Source organism: Podarcis bocagei (genome assembly GCF_964188305.1).
Source record: "Podarcis bocagei genome assembly, chromosome: 13".
NCBI lineage: Eukaryota > Metazoa > Chordata > Lepidosauria > Squamata > Lacertidae > Podarcis > Podarcis bocagei.
In genome coordinates this window covers 57,917,119-57,936,128 of record NC_138138.1, presented here as the reverse complement: position 1 = coordinate 57,936,128, position 19,010 = coordinate 57,917,119, and the positions used below count along the sequence as shown (strand labels likewise).

The 19,010-nt window shown below is 50.5% G+C and overlaps 4 protein-coding genes across 14 annotated transcripts in view; 1 reads left to right on the top strand and 3 right to left on the bottom strand.

Moving 5' to 3' along the window:
* Positions 1 to 19,010, bottom strand: part of LOC308572642 (uncharacterized protein) — a 200,854-nt gene that overhangs the window by 17,543 nt on the left and 164,301 nt on the right. The window lies entirely within an intron of this gene.
* Positions 1 to 19,010, top strand: part of LOC308572645 (uncharacterized protein) — a 223,035-nt gene that overhangs the window by 53,212 nt on the left and 150,813 nt on the right. The gene's annotated exons all lie outside the window — the stretch shown is intronic.
* LOC308572601 (uncharacterized protein) lies at positions 4,930 to 11,903 on the bottom strand. Its single transcript, XM_081168799.1, has 6 exons — positions 11,774 to 11,903; positions 7,370 to 7,496; positions 7,134 to 7,219; positions 6,099 to 6,320; positions 5,817 to 5,996; positions 4,930 to 5,678 (listed from the first exon to the last, which is right to left on the bottom strand). Exons 1-6 carry the CDS (start codon positions 11,820 to 11,822, stop codon positions 5,638 to 5,640), a joined length of 705 nt encoding a protein of 234 aa, XP_081024925.1. The 5' UTR covers positions 11,823 to 11,903; the 3' UTR covers positions 4,930 to 5,637.
* LOC308570794 (uncharacterized protein) lies at positions 13,486 to 18,758 on the bottom strand (the record flags this gene model as incomplete). The annotated part of the gene is made up of 6 exons (XM_081165711.1): positions 18,098 to 18,758; positions 17,903 to 17,984; positions 17,601 to 17,683; positions 16,942 to 17,068; positions 14,362 to 15,777; positions 13,486 to 13,520 (listed from the first exon to the last, which is right to left on the bottom strand). Exons 1-6 carry the CDS (start codon positions 18,512 to 18,514, stop codon positions 13,486 to 13,488), a joined length of 2,160 nt encoding a protein of 719 aa, XP_081021837.1. The 5' UTR covers positions 18,515 to 18,758.

The window sequence follows — 19,010 nt, the reverse complement described above, 5'->3', positions numbered from 1 at the left end:
CCACAGGGCGGGTGCCACCACCGAGAAGGCCCTCTGCCTGGTTCCTTGTAACTTCGCTTCTCGCAGGGAGGGAACTGCCAGAAGGCCCTCGGAGCTGGACCTCAGTGTCCAGGCTGGACAGTGGGGGTGGAGACGCTCCTTCAGGTCTACTGGGCCTTTGAGGCCGTTTAGGGCTTTCAAGGTCAGCACCAACACTTTGAATTGTGCTCAGAAACATACTGGGAGACAATGTAGGTCTTTCAAGACTGGTCTTATGTGGTCTATTGTTGTTCTGCCCTGTCTGAAGCTGTCTGAAGATGATGCTGAAGGCCATTTGTCGGAGAAGGCAAGTCGCTATTCTTAGCCGCCCAATGAAGAGGACAAGAAGGAGAGCAGAAGGGAGGCGAGGAGGATGTAGGAGAGGTCCCGGTTGTTGGCTTTGACTAGTGGGGTGTCTTTGTATTTAATGAGGATTCCCAACACAACTCCTGCTGTTATGAACAAGAGCAGAGCAATGGAAGCTAATAGGAACCCCCAAAGTTCTTCATAAGACAGACAGGTGGTCATCGTGGGGACACACTGATCTCTGTCCTCATTTGCATGCTCATCGTCTGGGTATTTGGTGAAATTCTAGGCATCTGAGGAAGAGAAAAGTGTGGCTTCAGCATCACCTACATGACCTTCTGTGCTCTGCGCCATTTTGAAAATCTCAGCTGTTGTGGGGGAGGTTGCGAAAGGAGAATGTGTAAATAGGTCACGAGAGGCAAAAAATAGTGTATTTGGTTTTTTAAAAATGTTCACACTTGTAGCCTGCCTTTCCATTGTGGAGTTAGAGGAGTCCCCACCCACCCCCAAAAAAGTTTAATCATCCAAGCAGCCTTGTGATCTAGGATTTGGTCAGAGGAAATGACAGCTCCACATCTGTAAACTGCATTGTAACCTTTTTGCCTAATTAATATTTCCTTTGACCTGTGCCAATTCCTTTATTCTTCTATTATTATTTATTGGCTGCATTTGCATAGCCCTTGTCACCAGGGAGGCTCAGGCGTGTGTGTGTGTGTGTGTGTGTGTGTGTGTGTGTGTGTGTGTGTGTGGTTTCCCCTTTTGTTCCCACACCAACCTTGCGAGGTCTCCTGGCTTCCTGCAAGTAACAATGTGATGAAAAACAGAGAAGCGAATAAAGGACCCACGTTAAAAATGTCTTTATACCCTTCTCAAAGAGTGTATCTGGGGGAGTCTATACCTTATTTCTATTCCCCCCCCCCCCGCAGAAATGCCCTCTTCCTTGGAGTCACCCGCCTTTCTGGGTGAAGATGGTCCCTTCCACACATGGCACACAAGCATAGCAGCAAGCGGGTTTTCCTGGTATCACCTTCTGGACATATCCAGGTCGACATCTTTCATTACACCTGGAACGAGGGACGGCCTAAGCATACAGGGGGAAATGTTAGGAGTATTGTTGACTATGGACTTCACTCATAGAGTTTGGAAATGACCCAACAGGGGAGTCTCTCGTCGCACTGACCCTGTCTGCTTTGGCAGAGAAACCTCCTTTGTGGGTCTATTAGCTAGTCTCCCCTTCATTCTTTCATCTTTCCTTATAAAGATGTGCTCATGGCAGAGGACAAGACATACACAAATGATATAGGACACAGGAAGAAGAAAACAGCAGAGATAGAAAAAAGTGGTGAAGATTATGCTTGGGCGTCCTGCCACCTGAAGACTAGTGGAAAAAAGGAGTCCTGGGTTATTATCGGAAGGAGTTTTGGGTGCTGGGAAAGAAGGGGAGAGATTAATCTCTTTTGGGACAGTCTGCTCTATAGTGGGATGCGGATGGTGCTGTGGGTAAAACCACAGAGCCTAGGACTTGCGGATCAGAAGGTCGGTGGTTCGAATCCCCACGACGGGGTGAGCTCCCGTTGCTCAGTCCCTGCTCCTGCCAACCTAGCAGTTTGGAAGCACGTCAAAGTACAAGTAGATAAATAGGTACCGCTCTGGCGGGAAAGAGGGGGACGTGGGTGGCGCTGTGGGTAAAACCTCAGCGCCTAGGACTTGCCGATCGCGTAGTTGGCGGTTCGAATCCCCACGGCAGGGTGCGCTCCCGTCGTTTGGTCCCCAGCTCCTGCCCACCTAGCAGTTCAAAAGCACCCCTTAAGTGCAAGTAGATAAATAGGTACCGCTTTCTAGCGGGAAGGTAACGGCGTTTCCGTGAGCTGCTCTGGTGCCGGTTCGCCAGAGCAGCTTCGTCACGCTGGCCACGTGACCCGGAAGTGTCTGCGGACAGCGCTGGCTCCCGGCCTCTTAAGTGAGATGAGCGCACAACCCTAGAGTCGGACACGACTGGCCCGTACGGGCAGGGGTACCTTTACCTTTACCGGCGGGAAGGTAAACGGCGTTTCGGTGCACTGCTCTGGTTCTCCAGAAGTGGCTTAGTCCTGCTGGCCACATGACCCGGAAGCTGTACGCCGGCTCCATCGGTCAATAAAGCGAGATGAGCACCACAACCCCAGAGTCGGCCACGACTGGACCTAATGGTCAGGGGTCCCTTTACCTTACCTGCTCTCTAGTAGAGAAGTCTCCCCTCTGGCGACCATCACCCTCATCATCCTCATCCCCTGACCCATCTCAAGGTGGCTTCCCACGCATTCCTTCCTCCCTTTTCTTACTGCCACAACCCTGCTGGGTTTGCAAAGCAGAGGGTGGTCAAGGCCATATTAGCGGGTTCCGGGGCGTGAGGAGGCCTCCTGAGCTGCTGGGGCCAACCCTTCACTCAGGACCTGCTGTGAACCAAAATCTCCCGTCGTCCATTGCGCGAGGGGACCCTCCAGGGAGGTATGATGTATCCCGGGGGCTTCCAGGCCCAGCCCCAAACTCTACTCGGTCGCAGCCCTTCCTCCCTCGTATCTGGGCACAGGATGGCAGCCAAAGTCCCGAAGGAAAAGGGCGGGTGAGCTCCACCTGCCTTACAAAGGGTGCAAAGCAAGAAAAAGGGGAAAGAGAGCCCGCCCCCAATTAGGTGGGCATCAGGTGAGAAGTGACAGAGGCAGCTGGATCCGGCCCATCAGTGGCGCACGGAGGCGGGGACGGCACGCTCCGGGTGCCATCCTGACGGGGGTGACATCGCCGTGCCACCCCCGGATGCTCCCCGGGGGCAGCTAGCCCCGTCCCCGGGGGCTGCGGGATGTGGGACTGGCTGGCTGGCTGCGCCTGGACCGACTGCCGGCTCCCTCGCCGCTTGCTTCCCGGCGCCTGCGAAAACCCTTTCTGTTTAGGCGAAGCCTGTCCAAAGCTGACGCAAGCTGTAATCCATTTTTAGCCTCTTGCTTGCTTCAACTTTTGCACAGTCTAAAATCCACCTTGTACTTTTTTCATCCTCGTTTGGGGATTGTTTTGTTTTGCTTTTTCAGAGTTGGCATCAATTTTACGGGGTCTCTCTCCTCTCGAGGCGTCCAGAAAGGTTTCCTGCCTCCGACTGCGGAGGGCAGAGCTCAGCCCTCCTGGCTAGGAGCCCCCCATAGCCCCCCCCTCATTGAAAGCCCCCCGGCTGCCTCTCCTGGGAGGGAGTTCCGCAGTTTAACCCTGCGCTTTCTGCTTCGCCCTCTCAGTTTGGGCAGCTGGAGCAAAACCCGGCGGCGTTGGCGGGTCTCCTGCAGTTGCAGGGGGCGCCACCGCGAGTGAGGCTGGACGCCACGGCTGCCGCCAACCTCCGGGTGGAGAGGGAGTCTGGCGAGGGGCTGCAGGTGCCCTGGGAGGGCTGGGGGGGCTCGTGGAGCAGCCCCTGCCCCACCTGCGGCCTCCAGACGAGAGCGCAGCCCCCGGCCGGCCTGAAGGAGGACATGGCCCTCCACGACGTCCACTTCTGCTGCTGCTTGGGGGCCTGCGGGGGGTGGGGGGCGCGCGGGGAGGTGGAAATGGGACTGCAACTCTTGCGTTAAAAAGTTGCTTCTCTGTTTCATCTCACAGAGTTTATTGAAAGGTCTGGGGGGGGGACCCCACAATTAAACAGCTGGTGATTCCTTCCTTGCTGGGAGCTGGACTGGATGACCCCTGGAGTGCCCTTTCCATCTCTCTACATTTCTTGGATTCTGTGACGTTGGAAGGTGGTGGCCTCACCTTCGCTGGAGGTTTTTGAATAGGTTGGATGCCCCCCTGTCAGGGATTCTCCAGCTGTGATTTGGGCATTGCAGGGGGTTGGACTAGATGACCCTCGGGGGACCCTTCCAACTCTACTGTTCTGTGATGCATTGGGGGTTTTAAAACAGTGCCTGGGTGGCCGCCTGTCACGCTGACTGGAGATTCCTGCACTGCAGGGGGGGGGGCTAGACACCCCCAGGGTCCTTTCCCCACCTCTACAAGTCCAAAGGTCCTAAATTTCCTCAAGGTCCGCCTGTGGCGGGTTCTGAGTCATGTCGCAACCTGCACGGCCCCCACAGAACCGCAGTCCCAGCCCAGATTGCGCAAGCCAGGCGCCTGAAATGCCAAACCCGGTTCCTATTTACTTTCCACCTTATCTCTGCACAGAGAGTTTGGCTTCCGCCCAGCAACCCTTTCTTTCCCTGGGCAGAAATTTCATTGGTGCGGCCCCTTCAAAAGGCATTGTGGTGTGTCTAGGGACAGATATAGCTGCTGGGAAATGTGGGGGCGGCCTGGGGGGCGCCATCCTTCCCCCCCCCCGGGCGAGGCAGTGCAGCACCTGTGGGCGACACGACACCCTCGCCCATCCTTGAAAATTTCCTTCTTGAGAAAACAGTGGGCGGAAAGCCCCATGAGGTCATGGAGGAGGAAGCGAGAGGAGGAGGAGTGGGGGGGGGCATGCTGGATTCCCCAGACCTGACTCACGAGGAAGCTTTGCAAACCGAGAAGTGAAAGCAGACTGTGGCCTTCCGGGTTCTGCTTTCGACTTCAAAGTGAGGACGCAGAGAGCAAGCAAAGATCATGAGGGCAGAATCCTCCTTTGTGCAAAATTATTTATTTCTTTAACCATTTCTATTTACATATTCTTATGACATATCATTTGGTCTTCTGGCCCTCGGAAGGTCAAGGCTGAGAGGAGACAGGGAAGATGGAGCAAGCTGGTTTTCTCCTGCTCTGGAGGGTAGGACTCGAACTCATGGTTTCAAGTTGCAAGAAAGGAGATTCCCACTGAACCTCAGGAAGAACTTTCTGACAGCAAGAGCTGTTCAACAGAGGAACGGTGGTCTCCCTCGGGAGATGGTGAAGACTCCCTCCTCAGAGGCTTTTAGCCAGAGGTCGGGTGGACATCTGTCATGGATACTGTAGCGAAGATTCTTGAATTGCAGGGGGTTGGACTAGATGACCCCCAGGGTCCCTCCCAACTCTACAGTTTCTGTGCTTCTGTACAAAAATAAGGGGGAAGAGGGAAAGGCACATGGGTAAAGTGCAAACGAGGGGGGGGCAACTTTGGGGGTTTGGCTGCCAGACACACCCCTAAAAAGCCTTTTGAGAACAGGAGGTAGATTTTCAAGGGACCCCTTTTGCACACAACGGGATTCCAGTATCTACATTTCCCACTCTCCCCCCTTGGCTCAAAGTCCTTTCATGCCCCCCCCAACTCTTGGAACAAAGTGATGCAGCAGACTTGCTGGAAATTCTGGCAAAATCTGCCCCCGGTTTACTCCAGCGGCCACCAGGCTGGCTTCAGGTCTTCTCGCGATGATGCGGCAGGTGTATTTGCTCCTCTGTGGAAAGGGGAAAGAGGGATTCGTTAGGACAATTCGAGTTGCAGTCCACAACCTCTGGAAAGCGCCAGGTTGCCAAAGGGTGTTCTGTGGGGGGGGAGCAGAGGAGACTTCCCACCGACCCCCCTCCTTGCCCACCTGGGTCTCCGAGAGGAATGAGGGTCGCCTGCCGCTGCCGGTGTCTCCTCTGGCACACCACGGTGGTGGCAATGGCCACAGCAACCAGGGTGACAGCCAGCAAAGAAAGCACGACTGCTGGTGAGACCCCCCTTTCTGCCGCCTGGGGGGCCTGGCTAGCGGGCCCGGCTGCCAGGGGATCTGCAAGGCAAACAAAGAATTTCGAAGCACAGTCGAGGGACTTTAAAGAGGGTGGGAAGTCCCTTTCCAGGTGCCCCCGTCCTCCCAGCACCACACACTCACCGTGGCCGAGTGGCGTAGGGCTTCCAGTTGACGTGGGGGGCTGTGTTGCGTCCTTGGGGACCTCTGGAGCTGGGTGCACGGCAGGGGTCTCGTCGAGGACCCTCAGCGAGACCGTGGGGGGCTGAGCTGAGGAGGCGGCTCGGGAGGTGGAGGGCTTGGGTGCAGAGGTGAGGGCCGGCTTGGCAGGCGCATGGCTTGGACTCAGCATCACAGCACCCTTTTCTGTGGGAGAGAGAAATGCACACTGAGACTGCTGGGGGGCAGGAAAACAGGCCATTCACAGGCTCATAGGACTGAGGGTCCTCTACCCCAGCCTCCTGCAATAAGAAGACAGTTGTACCCTGGAATTGGAACGGAATCCGTTCCGGAAGTCCATTTGACTCCCAAATCATTCCAAAACCAAAGCACGGCTTCTGATTGGCTGCAGGAAGCTCCTGCAGCCAATCAGAAGTCCTGTCGGACATTTGGCTTCCAAAAGAATGTTCAAAAACCAGAACAGTCAATTCCAGGGGTGCAGCGTTCGGGAGCCAAAGCGTTCGAGAACTAAGCTGTTCCAAAACCAAGGTACGACTGTAATGGTAATTTTATTATTTATGTGTCGCTCATCTGAGTGGGTTTCCCCAGCCACTCTGGGCGGCTCCCAACAAAATATTAAAGCACGAAAGCCTTGAAACATTAAAAACCTCCCATTAGAGGAACAGGTTTTTAATGCTTCCAGGTGTCTTCTAGTGGAGGGATCGTGGCTGAAGGTTCCCTGATGGGGGGCTGTGCAAATTCTGTCTGAAAGCCTCCACCTTCCCCAGAAGCCCTTTCCAGAGTCCAGTTGGCTGTTGCCCTCAGAAAGTTCAGCCAGAATCCCTGTGAGGGAGGCTGGGCTGAGAGAGGCAGGGACTGGGCACCACCCTGCGCGCTTCGTGGCTGCCAAGTGGGGATTCGAACTCGGGTCTCTCCCAGGTCCCCGCCTGACCACTAGGCCCCTTCACTTCTCGCCAGCCAGAGCACCCCCAAACCTTTTTTCTCTCTTTTTTCACTCACCTTTTTCAGGGAATTCTTTCATCAGCGCTTGGACCCAGTCGCTGCTCTTTAAGCCGAGGTAACAGTCTCCTTGGGGGAACGTGAACCTGCCAAGGAAAAGGACGGGATGGAGCGGAGGGATGGAGCTGGAGAGCCAGGGGGCTGGCAGAGACGTAAGGGAGCCGCCAAAGGATGGCAGGCAGGGAAAAGTCCCTTGTTCCAGGCTGGCGAGGGTTTTGGGAGGGTGGCCTACTTACTTGACTAAGTCCATGCAGGTTTCCCAGTTTTTCATCCGCCCAGGATATTTGCTTAATTTCCCCTGTTTTTCGGAGTGTTTCTGGCAGGAGCCACAAGTCCCAGCAGCTGCTCCCTCATTCCCTAGAGCTGTGGAAAGAGAAGAGCAGAGCTTCAGGAAAGAGTGGAGAGCGGAGAGGGCCGTTTTAGCCCACATTGAATGAGGAAGAGAAGGAGGAGAAGCAGGCAAGGGCCGAGTTCTCTTTGCCCTGGGCCCAGCAAAGGGGGCTTGCTTTGGGGCTGGGGTTATGCTTAATTCCTAAAGGGAACAAGGTTTGGTCAGCGTAGAACACCTTTGCAGTGGCTGCCCATTTGCAACCGGGCCATTCAAGGTGCTGCTGTTAGCATAAAGGTAAAGGGACCCCTGACCGTTAGGTCCAGTCGTGGCCGACTCTGGGGTTGCGGTTCTCATCTCGCTTTACTGGCCAAGGGAGCCGGCGTACAGCTTCCGGGTCATGTGGCCAGCAGGACTAAGCCGCTTCTGGCGAACCACAGCAGCACACGGAAACACCCTTAAAAGTTTGGGACCAGTTTACCCATGAGAACACTTTGCCCCTGGCACTGCTGCAGATGCCACACAAGGCCTGTTCCACATTTACAAGAACCTGATCTTTTAGTACGGCCTGCCCTTTGGAACTCCCTGCCACTTGATATGAAACAGGCGCCTTCCCTGTGTTCTTTTTGGCACCTGCTGAAAGTATTCTTGTTTATGCAAGCCTAACCCAGATGCTCAGAAAGCTGATGTAATTTTGACGATGGTTATGTTAAAACGTCTGCAGGATTTGAAGTGCAGCAACAGAGGAGAAATTGTAGTTTAATAATTTAGAATTAATGCATATAATGGATAAAATATAAGTAATAGAGCAGCTTTATAAGTTAACAAAAGGATCCCATGGGTGACCAGTCAAAGGATATGAGAGATTTGTTCGGATTGTACTGTAAAGGAATTGGTAAAATTTGAAATAATAATAATAATAATAAATATTATTAAAAGAAGAAAGTCGAGGTAATTCTGATTTGTTTTAGTATTTTAACTTTTGTATGCGTCAAAGGTGATGACAAATCTAGACAAGCAGAGACATCACCTTGCTGACAAAGGTCCGTATAGTTCAAGCCATGGTTTTCCCAGTAGGGAGGTATGGAAGTGAGAGCTGGACTATCAAGAAGGCTGGTGGCCGAAGAATGGATGCTTTTGAATTCTGGTGCTGGAGGAGACTCTTGAGAGTCCCATGGACTGCAAGAAGATCCAACCTCTCCATTCTGAAGGAAATCAGCCCTGAGTGCTCACTGGAAGGACAGATCCTGAAGCTGAGGCTCCAAGACTTTGGCCACCTCATGAGAAGAGAAGACTCCCTGAAAAAGACCCTGATGTTGGGAAAGATGGAGGGCACGAGGAGAAGGGGACGAAGGAGGACAAGATGGTTGGACAGTGTTCTCGAAGCCACCAGCATGAGTCTGACCAACCTGCAGGGGGCAGTGGAAGACAGGAGGGCCTGGCGTGCTCTGGTCCAGGGGGTCACGAAGAGGCGGACACGGCTAAACAACTCAACAACAACATGTTTTAAAGGAGGGTTGTGATCTTTTTTTGTTAACCACTTTGAGGTTTTCCATAATCATTTCATACATTGTATGAAATAATAATAATAATAATAATAATAATAATAATAATAATAATAACGCTGCACAATCCTGTGTTCAGTATCAGTTGTCCCTGCAAAAGCTTCAGGGCTTTTTTCCACCCAGAACTCTCTGGAACTCAGTTTCAGGCCCTCTGGGATGGGCGCCATTATCCATTATAAGAGAACAAGGGAGGTGTTAATGGTGAGTTCTGGCACCTCTTTTCCTACAAAAACAGCACTGGATAGATTGCTCCATTTCCACTTTCGAAAGACTGTAATTTGTCATTCCAAAACTGGGGAGAACTTTCCTCCCTGTTTTTGCACAAGGGAGGCCCCCCACCCCAAGATGGCACTAAAGCAGGAACATTGAGGGAGGGGCACACAATGGCCCACAAAGTGAAATGACTCGTGTGAACCCACCACCAATACACTGAGATGGCATTGATGGTGTGTTGCCTAGTTAACCGGTGGAACTCCCTTCCACAAGAGGCAGCAACGACCGCCAACCCAGATGACTTTGAAAGAGGATTAGACAAATTCATGGCCCCAAAGGGGACCCATCTCACCGAGCATCCTGTCCCCTGAGTATCCAATTGCCCCCCCCCAAAAAAAAAACACCTTAGGAATCTAGATATACTGCTTCTGGAGCCTGACCGCTGGATCCAGCCCAGCCTCCTCTTCCTCCCGTGGCCAACCAACCATACCTAAATAATTTTAGTTCTATGTCTCCTTTCCACAGTTCAATCCATGCTCAAGGCGGCTTCCAACATGAAAGAAACCGTCACAAATGTAGCCATGAATGAGAAATCAAACGTTTAAAAAATGCAGAACCAAACTGAGCAACTTCCGCATAAATCACAGCAAAGTCTCACACAAAGACACAACACAAAGAGAGTCCTTCTGACTATCAGTAACAGCAACGATGGCTGCCCCCACAGAAACCTCCAAAGCAAGACCCTGGCCTCAGCTTTTGTAGCTGGAGTCAGTCCATTAAGGACGGGAAAGCCCAGAAACTGGCAGGCCTCCTCTTTCGCTCTCCTTGGACTTCTGTTGCAGCAAAAGTAGCAAAGGCTTGAGGAATGTGGAAACGTTGCTGTTTCCCCAGAGGCAGAAGAATACAGTAAAGCAGAAACGCTGGCATGGGTTTTAATTTGTTGACTTTCTGTGTGCCTTAAGGCGCTGTATTTCTCTCTCTCGATTTTATTGTTTCATTTCCCCCCCCCTTTTTTTTCAACAATCAAGCTGTGCACACATTTTATGAAACAAAAATAAACAGAAGAACGCCGTTTCCGGATGCCTTGAAATCACTGAGTGGAAAGTATAGGTTTTTAATTCTAGACTCTGTTTTTAGACTCTTTTGACTTGGCTTTTGTTTTCAGTTTTTAAGGGTGAGGCTTGTGGGACGGCATGAAAAGAACCTGCTGGATCAATGGCCACGAGCCTAGATGGATTCAGAATATTAGACAAATTCATGGAGGAACGGGCCTGATCCAGCAAACTCTTATTATGCTCTTATGAGAGGGGGAGGGGGGCCCCAGCCTGGAGAAGCCCAAAGAGCATGAAAAGCAGCGTTAGAAACTCAGGTGTATAAGCTAATCACCAGGTGGCACCTTAAACCGAGGTTACAGTCGCCGCATCACTCTCCCCACCGGTGGGCCCCAGAAACTGGTCTGAGGAAGCCTCTGTCCGTGGGGGCAGAGCAGGGCCACCACTGACCACACGGGTCCAGACGTCTGATGCTACGGACGCCACTGTGCAGAGGGAGGGAAGCAGGATAGAAACTTGGTATTGGTAAGTAACTAAACACATCACAGCCTTTCCTCCTGGGAAGTTGTGATCCAAAACATCTGGTGGGTTGTGTTTTTCTTTTTTTGGTGGCGCAGGAGGCTGCCCTAAACGAACAACAGATTTCTTGTAGCCAAAACCCCCATGGGGCTGAGAGCCTGGCAAAGTGGGGGGGGGGCTCTTGCCCCAAGGACCCTGTTCAGCCTTCTAGGTGCCACCCAAGGGAGCTCCAGGAAGGGGTCCAAGAGGGGGAGTGGCTCCTCCAGCACAGAAGGGGGGGGGCTTTTGCAATAGCTGATCCGAACGCCTCAGTTAAGAACATCAGCAAAGCCTTGTGGGATCAGTCCAGTGTCCCTTCTAGTCCGGCCCCCTGTCCTCACAGGGACCACATGCCCCTTAGACCAGGGGTCAGCAACCTTTTTCAGCCGTGGGCCGGTCCACCATCCCTCAGATCACGTGGGGGGCCAGACCATATTTTGGGGGGGGGGGGAATGAACGAATTCCTCTGCCCCACAAATAACCCAGAGGTGCATTTTAAATAAAAGGGCACATTCTGCTCATGTAAAAACACGCTGATTCCCAGACCCTCCACGGGCCGGATTGAGAAGGCGATTGGGCCACATCCGGCCCCCGGGCCTTAGTTTGCCTTAGAAGCAAGGAATCCAGGTAGACTGCCGCTGGACAGGAAGGCTCCATCAGAAGAGGCAAGTGGTTCCTGCAGTCCCGCCCGCTGTTCTCCCAGGGCCAGGGGCCACTTCTCTCCCCCCCCCCCCAATCCCAGCTCCGGTTCCCAGAGACTGGCATTCAGAGGCAGGAGGCACAGCAGCCCTCGATGCCCCCCCTCCTCCTCCTCCCGCGGGAGGGAGTTCCGCAGTTCAGCTCCGCGCTGCCCGAATCCGGGGTTCCTCTTCCCCGCCCCGCTCCCCCCTCCAGTCCTCCTTTCCCCGGCTCCAGCCCCCTTACCTGGCCCCGCCAGGAGCAGCGCCAGCAAGACGGGCAGCCGCCGCCCCATGCTTCTCCTCCGGCCTCCGAAAACGAAAGGGACCCGGCGGTGGGGCGGCGCGCTGGGACTTCCCGGTGCCAGGAGGCGGAGGCGGAGGCGGGGAACTCCCCGGGAAGAGGGAGCGGGACGCCGCCGGTGGACTGCCCCGGATCCTGGCGGGGCCAGGGGGGTGGGGGGCTCATCGCCCACATTTGGGGTCCCTTTGAGTGCCCCTCGATTTACCCCCCCCCCGTCTAGGATGAGGAGAGAAGCGGGGAGAGGTGCTCTCCATCCCCACCGGGCGAACAGGGATAAACGTCCATCTCTGTCATGTGCCCCCCCCCTGCCTGCCCCCCCTTCCTTTCTATTCATCTTGCAGCGAGACTCGAGGAGCTTCGAATCCAGTCCTCTCGCCTCTCGGAAGATGCTTCAGTGCTGCCATCGCCGGGCTGACATCCGAGGAGAACATCCTGCAGCCGCTGGATCGGGCCCCTCAGGGGTCATCCATAACTCCCCCCTCCTCCACGAAGGTCTCTCCTCTTTTATGGCTACCCCGGCCTCCTGCCCAGCAGCCAACTCCTAGGGGCCCCGGTCCCTTTGCGCCCCCAAGAAACTATTCGAGGGGGCCAGGCTGGATTGAGCTTCAGGTTGTTGGATCTGGAAGATTTGCTCCCGGCCTTGCAGGCTTTCCCCACCGGGAGGGCAGGGAGGGCGGGGCCCAGACTGACTCCGGGGAGGTTTGGAGCTGCTGCTGTTGTTCTGCATCTTTTTTTAAGTTGTTGCCATTTAAGTCAACATTGTTTTGTTTGCTTGAGTATTTTTAAATGTTTCATTTATTGGTTATGACTACCACCCAACATTTAGTTTATTAAATCTGTATACTGCTTTAATCTGAAAACCTCAGGACGGTTCCCCCCATTAAAATGCAAAAGAAAAACACAAAATACATAAAAGGAAAAAGGAAACAAACCAGTGATCTGCCTCCCACAAACACATTTAAAAGGTTAGGGAAAGTTTAGTAAGCCAAAGGCCTGATGGTTATGTTGTACTTACTCAAACACCCTTCCAAATTCACAGCCAATCACCACTCACCCCCAGAATTTGAAACTTCCCCCTCCCCCAGCTAACATTGCCTTAAATCTATTATAATACTGTACTTACTATTATTACATAAATTATTTTGCTAGAGGAGTATACAACTTTAGACACAAACACCACAATATGGCACCCAAATTTTAAGCAGACACAAATGCATGAACAATTTCTAAGAGTCTCATGGGAGAGCCAGTGTAGTACATTCATTGCCCAGAGTATTTGACTACACCCTGGGAGACCTGGGTTCAAATCCCTCCTTGGCCATGAAGCTCACTGGGCGGCCTTGGGGAGGCTAACCTAACTCACAGTTGTTATGAATGGCATGTTTTGAATGAGCCGCAAGATGGCTGAAGACCACCACACATTCTAGGCTGAAGAACACCTCACAAAATGGATGCTATTATGAATGAAGTGTGTTATTAATGGACTGTGCTGATCAAAAGAAGCAAATGTTCGTGTTCATGTTCTGGCAAAAAGTCCTGTAGCTACAATGAAGCATAAAGACTACGCCATGCAATGGTAGCCCCAAACAGTGAGTGTTGTACCGTGCCAGAAGACCGGGTGCAAACAGTAAAAGTTGTGATATGCCTAGAACATGCTAAAGATGGAGGACTGCCAAGAACATGCTAAGAACTGCCAGGAACATGTCACTCAGGAACATGAGACTTAGATGCACAATGAGAAGAGCGTATAAGATTAGTCTCTTTCGGACTGAGGTGTGAGTCAGACGCAGTTGAGATCCGGCTGCCTGCCAGCCACCCTCTAGGTCTGGCCAACCCAGAGAAGGTGTGTGTGTGTGACTGTGTGTGTGTCTGAGTGCATGTTCCCTTGTCTTGTTATGTGTTAAGTTTGTTAATCAATAAAGCAATGTTGTATAGAAATTCCAATACGCATTGGTTGTCTGATTGCTTATTTGTGTTCTCTCTCTGGGGTGCACTATGTCTCATTCAAGCTAAACATCTAAACAGATAAGGACCCTGATTATTCTGTACAGGGTTATTCTCACGATTGTAAAGGAGGTGAAGAACCATGTAACCCCACAAGAACATAACAAGAAAGAAGATTCTGACTAATCATCAAGATGCATTGCACTGGTTAGACTAGATGACCCTCAAGATTCCTCCTAAAGCTACTACTCTATGACTCCAGGATTTTCCCCACTGTGAGTTTTTCATGGGAAGTGAGATTTCCTTCCAGCTGAAGCTCTTTCCGCATTCCAAGCCCTATTCAGGTTTATCCGTCGTATGCATTCTTTGGTGGGAAGTAAGGTGGTCTCTCCGACCGAAGCTCTTCCCACATTCCAAGCACTCATATGGCTTCTCCCCTGTATGAATTCTTTGGTGGGAAGTGAAATGGGCTCTCCATCTGAAGCTCTTTCCACACTCTTGGCATTCAAATGGTTTCTCCCCAGTGTGAATTCTCTGATGTCGATGGAACCCATGTCGTGTAGTAAAGCAATTTGTGCACTCCAAACAGTGATATAGTTTCTCCCCTGTATGAATTTTTTGGTGGGAAGTAAGACTGTCCGTCCTGGAGAAGCTCTTTCCACATTCCACACACTGGTATGGTTTCTCACCTGTATGAATTCTTTGGTGGGAAGTGAGATGGTACCTGTCACTAAAGCTCTTTCCACACTCTTGGCATTCAAATGGTTTCTCTCCCTTATGAATTCTCTTATGTCGATGGAACCCATATCGTGTAGTAAAGCACTTATCACATTCCAGGCACTGAAATGGTTTCTCCCCTGTATGAATTCTTTGGTGAGAAGTGAGACTCTCCTTCCTGAAGAAAGTCTTCCCACATTCCACACACTGGTATGGTTTCTCTCCGCTGTGAATAGTCTGGTGTCGACGGAAGTATTTGCTTGTAGGAAAAGACTCCCCACAGTCCAAGCACTGATATGGTTTCTCCCCTGTATGAATTCTTTGATGGGAAGTGAGACATGAGCTTCGCCTGAAGCTCTTCCCACACTCTAAGCACTGATATGGTTTCTCTCCAGTGTGAATTCTTTTGTGTTGATGCAAGTCTCTTCTTGTAGTAAAGAACTTCTCGCATTCCACACACTGAAATGGTTTCTCCCCTGTATGAATTCTTTGATGGGAAGTTAGATAGGTCCACTTCCTAAAGCTTTTCCCACATTCCAAGCACTGGTATGGTTTCTCCCCACTGTGAATTCTCTTATGTTGATGTAAGTTTCTTCTTGTACTAAAGAACTTCTCACATTCCGGGCACTGAAATGGTTTCTCCCCTGTATGTATTCTTTGATGGGAAGTGAGACTTCCCTTTTGACTGAAGCTCTTCCCACATTCCAAGCACAGAAATGGCTTCTCCCCACTATGAATTCTCTTATGTTGATGCAAATCTCTTCTTGTACTAAAGAACTTCTCACATTCAAGACACTGAAATGGTTTCTCCCCTGTATGAATTCTTTGATGGGAAGTGAGATAGGTCCTCTTCCTGAAGCTCTTCCCACAATCCAAGCACAGAAATGGTTTCTCCCCTGTATGAATTATTTGATGGGAAGTAAGCCTATGCTTCCAACTGAAGCTTTTTCCACATTCCAGGCACTGATATGGTTTCTCCCCAGTGTGAATTCTCTTATGTTTCCATAGCTTTTTTCTTGCAGCAAAGCACTTTGTGCATTCCAAGCACTGATATGGTTTCTCCCCTGTATGAATATTTAGATGGGAAGTAAGACTATTCTTCCGACTGAAGCTCTTTCCACATTCCAGGCACTGAAAGGGTTTCTTCCCAATAGGATTTCTTTGATGGGAAGTGGCATGGGAGCTCTGACTGAAGTTCTCTCCATGTTCCAAATCTTGATATGGCTTCTCCACTGTGTGGATTTTGTCCTGTTGTCCCTTGTTCTTAATTTCTGATTCATCACCACCTGCAACGAAGAGAGGAACAGGTCAGAGCCTAAGAAAGAAATGGAGTTCCCAGTTTTTGAATAATGCTAATGAACATTTGTGATCAAGGAAGATCTGAAGGGAGTTACGTACATGGGAAATCTTACTGGAGAGTTCACTGCCTTTGCTGACTGACATTCACTGTCATATTTATGGGAAATTCAGATTCAAAAAGCCTGTTCTTGTTTGGGATGAAATTTCTTTGGCTCAGTCATGGAACCAACTCCATCTGCAACGTCAGAACTCTATTTGAATATGAATTGGATTCTCTGTCTACCAATTACCTAGCGTCCAGGGGAGAAATAAAATACTGAGTAATGACAGAATTCTAAATGTGTCTTGAAAATATATCAAAAAGCTCAAAACTAACTACTGGTGATTTCAAAATATTAACATGAATATATAGTTCTGAAACTTTGCCTTCATTAACTTCTAAGCTACACTGTTTGTAAATGTCCCATCTCTGTTTTTCCTATGCAGAATGGACTGAAAACCATTTTCAGTAGCCTTTTATAAGTGCATAGACGCAGAGAAGATCAAAGAAGGAGAACTAAATAATCATAATTAGTAAATCATAGAAAAGATAACAATGAATGCATTTTGATTTTTGATACAGCAGTAGATGAAGAAAAGTCCACAGCTTTGCAACTGTATGGAGCGAAGAAAGAAAGAAAGAAAGAAAGAAAGAAAGAAAGAAAGAAAGAAAGAAAGAAAGAAAGAAAGAAAGAAAGAAAGAAACTGTTCTGAAGCCAGAAGAGATTTATGGACGATTATAGGTAGCAAAGACTGATCTGTAAATTAAACAGAGGCAGAAAAAGCCTCTCATCCATTGGAAATCAATTTGGAGAAAGACTTTTTGCTCCACCAAAAAATCCACAAAAATCAAAAGCTGGCAGAACCAACTTCCCTGAACACTCAGAAAGCATATCCACATCATGATCCTTGGGCAAAAAGACAGAAGCGGAGGAGCAATATTCACAGACAAAACAGTCCCCAGCCCTCCATTCAAGGTGAACTGTGGGGGTGTGAGAATCCCTGGCACTCTCGGTGGCAACGTTGGGATCCATCCAAATATGGGAGGTTTGTCCCAGAGAAATATCTCCTGAATTCCAAAACAGAGATTATGACCCAAGAGGGAACTTTACCCAGAGAGATCATGGTCCTACAAGTCTCCTCCATGACTTCCTTATGCAGAGCTCTCTGGGCAGGATCCAGCAACGCCCACTCCTCAGCCGTGAAACAAACAGCTACATCTTCAAAAGAAACTGAGCTCTGAAAGAAAAATATCCTTCTCTTAGGCAGCATGAAGATTATTTCCTGCACGTTGCTCTTTTGCTTCCTGCCTGGATTGTTTTAATTGCATTGGTCTGCTGCGCATTTTGATTATTGGTGCTTATTTTAATGCTTTAATGGAGTTCTTTCATCGTGTATTTTAATGATGGGTAGGAATCTTAGTGAAAATGGGTGGAACTCCACCTTGTTTTATTCAGATCAATATGTCTATGCAAGCATTCCAGCTTGCCAAATGGAAGAATCCCTCTCTCCTCTCCCTGTGTGTTGTTCTGGGATGGAAAGACTCCCCAGATGTCCCAAAGACAATTTATAATGAATAATACTAGCGACATTCAGAGTTAAGGTGAAGGGGTTACTCTTTATCCTCAGCACACAAACCTTCATTAATGGCATTTTCAGCCTTTGTTAAGGGCAGCTTTGACAGAAGTCAAGAGGGGATTCATTTGTCCCCAGAATTGCCCTGTCTCCCCCCCCCCTCAGCCTCTTTCCCCCCAAGGTTCCTTCCCCCTACCTGATCCGGTTCCTCAGCCGCTGCTTCCCCTCCACCAGGATGAAGAGATGGAGGAGGAGGTCTTGCCGGAATCCTTCTTTCACCTGAAAGACAAAGGGAATTCGGGAGACAGGAGTGCACGATGCTTCTCTCAGGGGTGTGAAATTTGTTCCCATTTCATATTTTAGTTTTGTTAAAATACATCATCTCTCCTTGGGGCTCTTGGCCCCGAGTGTCTTTCCCAAAACACTGAAAGAACCCACAGATGAGTTTGAGAATCGCCAGGATGTGAACCAACTAAGAAAAAACTCCTTCCTACTTACCCAGCGGCCTCTCTCTGGTGTCTAATGGAGTCCTCCCTGCCCCAAAGGAATCAGGAGCCATTTCTGCAGACAGATCCTTTTCCTGAAAGAGAAACAAGGATTCAAAAAAGAGAATGGGGAGAAGGGTTAGAAAAGGAAAAAGGATGAGCAATTTGGAGAGTTTTTTAGGATCTTCTCCCTCCGTGGAGCCCTCACCTGCTTCTTCTCCACCTGCTTCCTCTCCTCTGCCTGACTCAGGAGGAAACCTTCGGCCAGGGCCACTGCCTGGGAACTGGTCTCTGCTCCGCATTCCCTCACCCAGCTCTCCATCTCCGGCGGAAGGACAGCCAGGAACTGCTCCAAGATCACCAGGTCCAGCATCTCAGCTTTCGTGTGCCTTTCTGGCTTCAGCCATTGATGGTCAAAGCGGTAGAGTTGGCTGCAAACCTTTCGTGGTCCTTCAGCCTCCTGGTGACAGGACTGCCTCAACTGCTGGCTCTGTACCTCTGAGCGAAGGGTGTCCTCCTCTCCCAGGATCTTCTGCATGGAGCTTTCCCAGAATCCCCCCCTGCTCCCAGTTTCCATAGCATGGCCTCTTCCTGCTCCAGGGCCAGCTGAGTCTTCCTCATCCATCTTTAGGAGGGAACCCCCTTTTTCTTTGACCAAGTTCTGCCTGTGTCAATTAGAGGTGCTGGCAAATGCTGCAAAGGAAATATGTTGTTCTGTTATGAAATTGGCACACGGTCAGCAGAAGAAGAAGGTCCCCTGAGCAAGTGTGGATGAGTCTTGCTAGGAACCAGGGCTGGACTGCACCACACGCCAGACTCTGAGCTTTCTGTAAGAAAAAAAGGAAGGAGGAAGGAGAAGAAGAAATCCTCTTGCCAGGCCAAAAGTGGAGGCAATGGAAGCGGTTTCTGTGAGTTGAATCAGCCTGGTGGCTCCTGCCTTTCAGTGCTTTCAGTCCAGGAATGAAATCAGCACTTTGCATCTCTACATCTCCAGACAGACTGATGGGGTGGGATCCCTTTTTCTCTGCTCTGAGGGCCAACTCCTGATCTGGCCAAGCCCCTGAGGGCCAAATGGGCGAGGCCAAAGTTATTATTGTGTTTTAAGGTTATCGGCTGCTCTG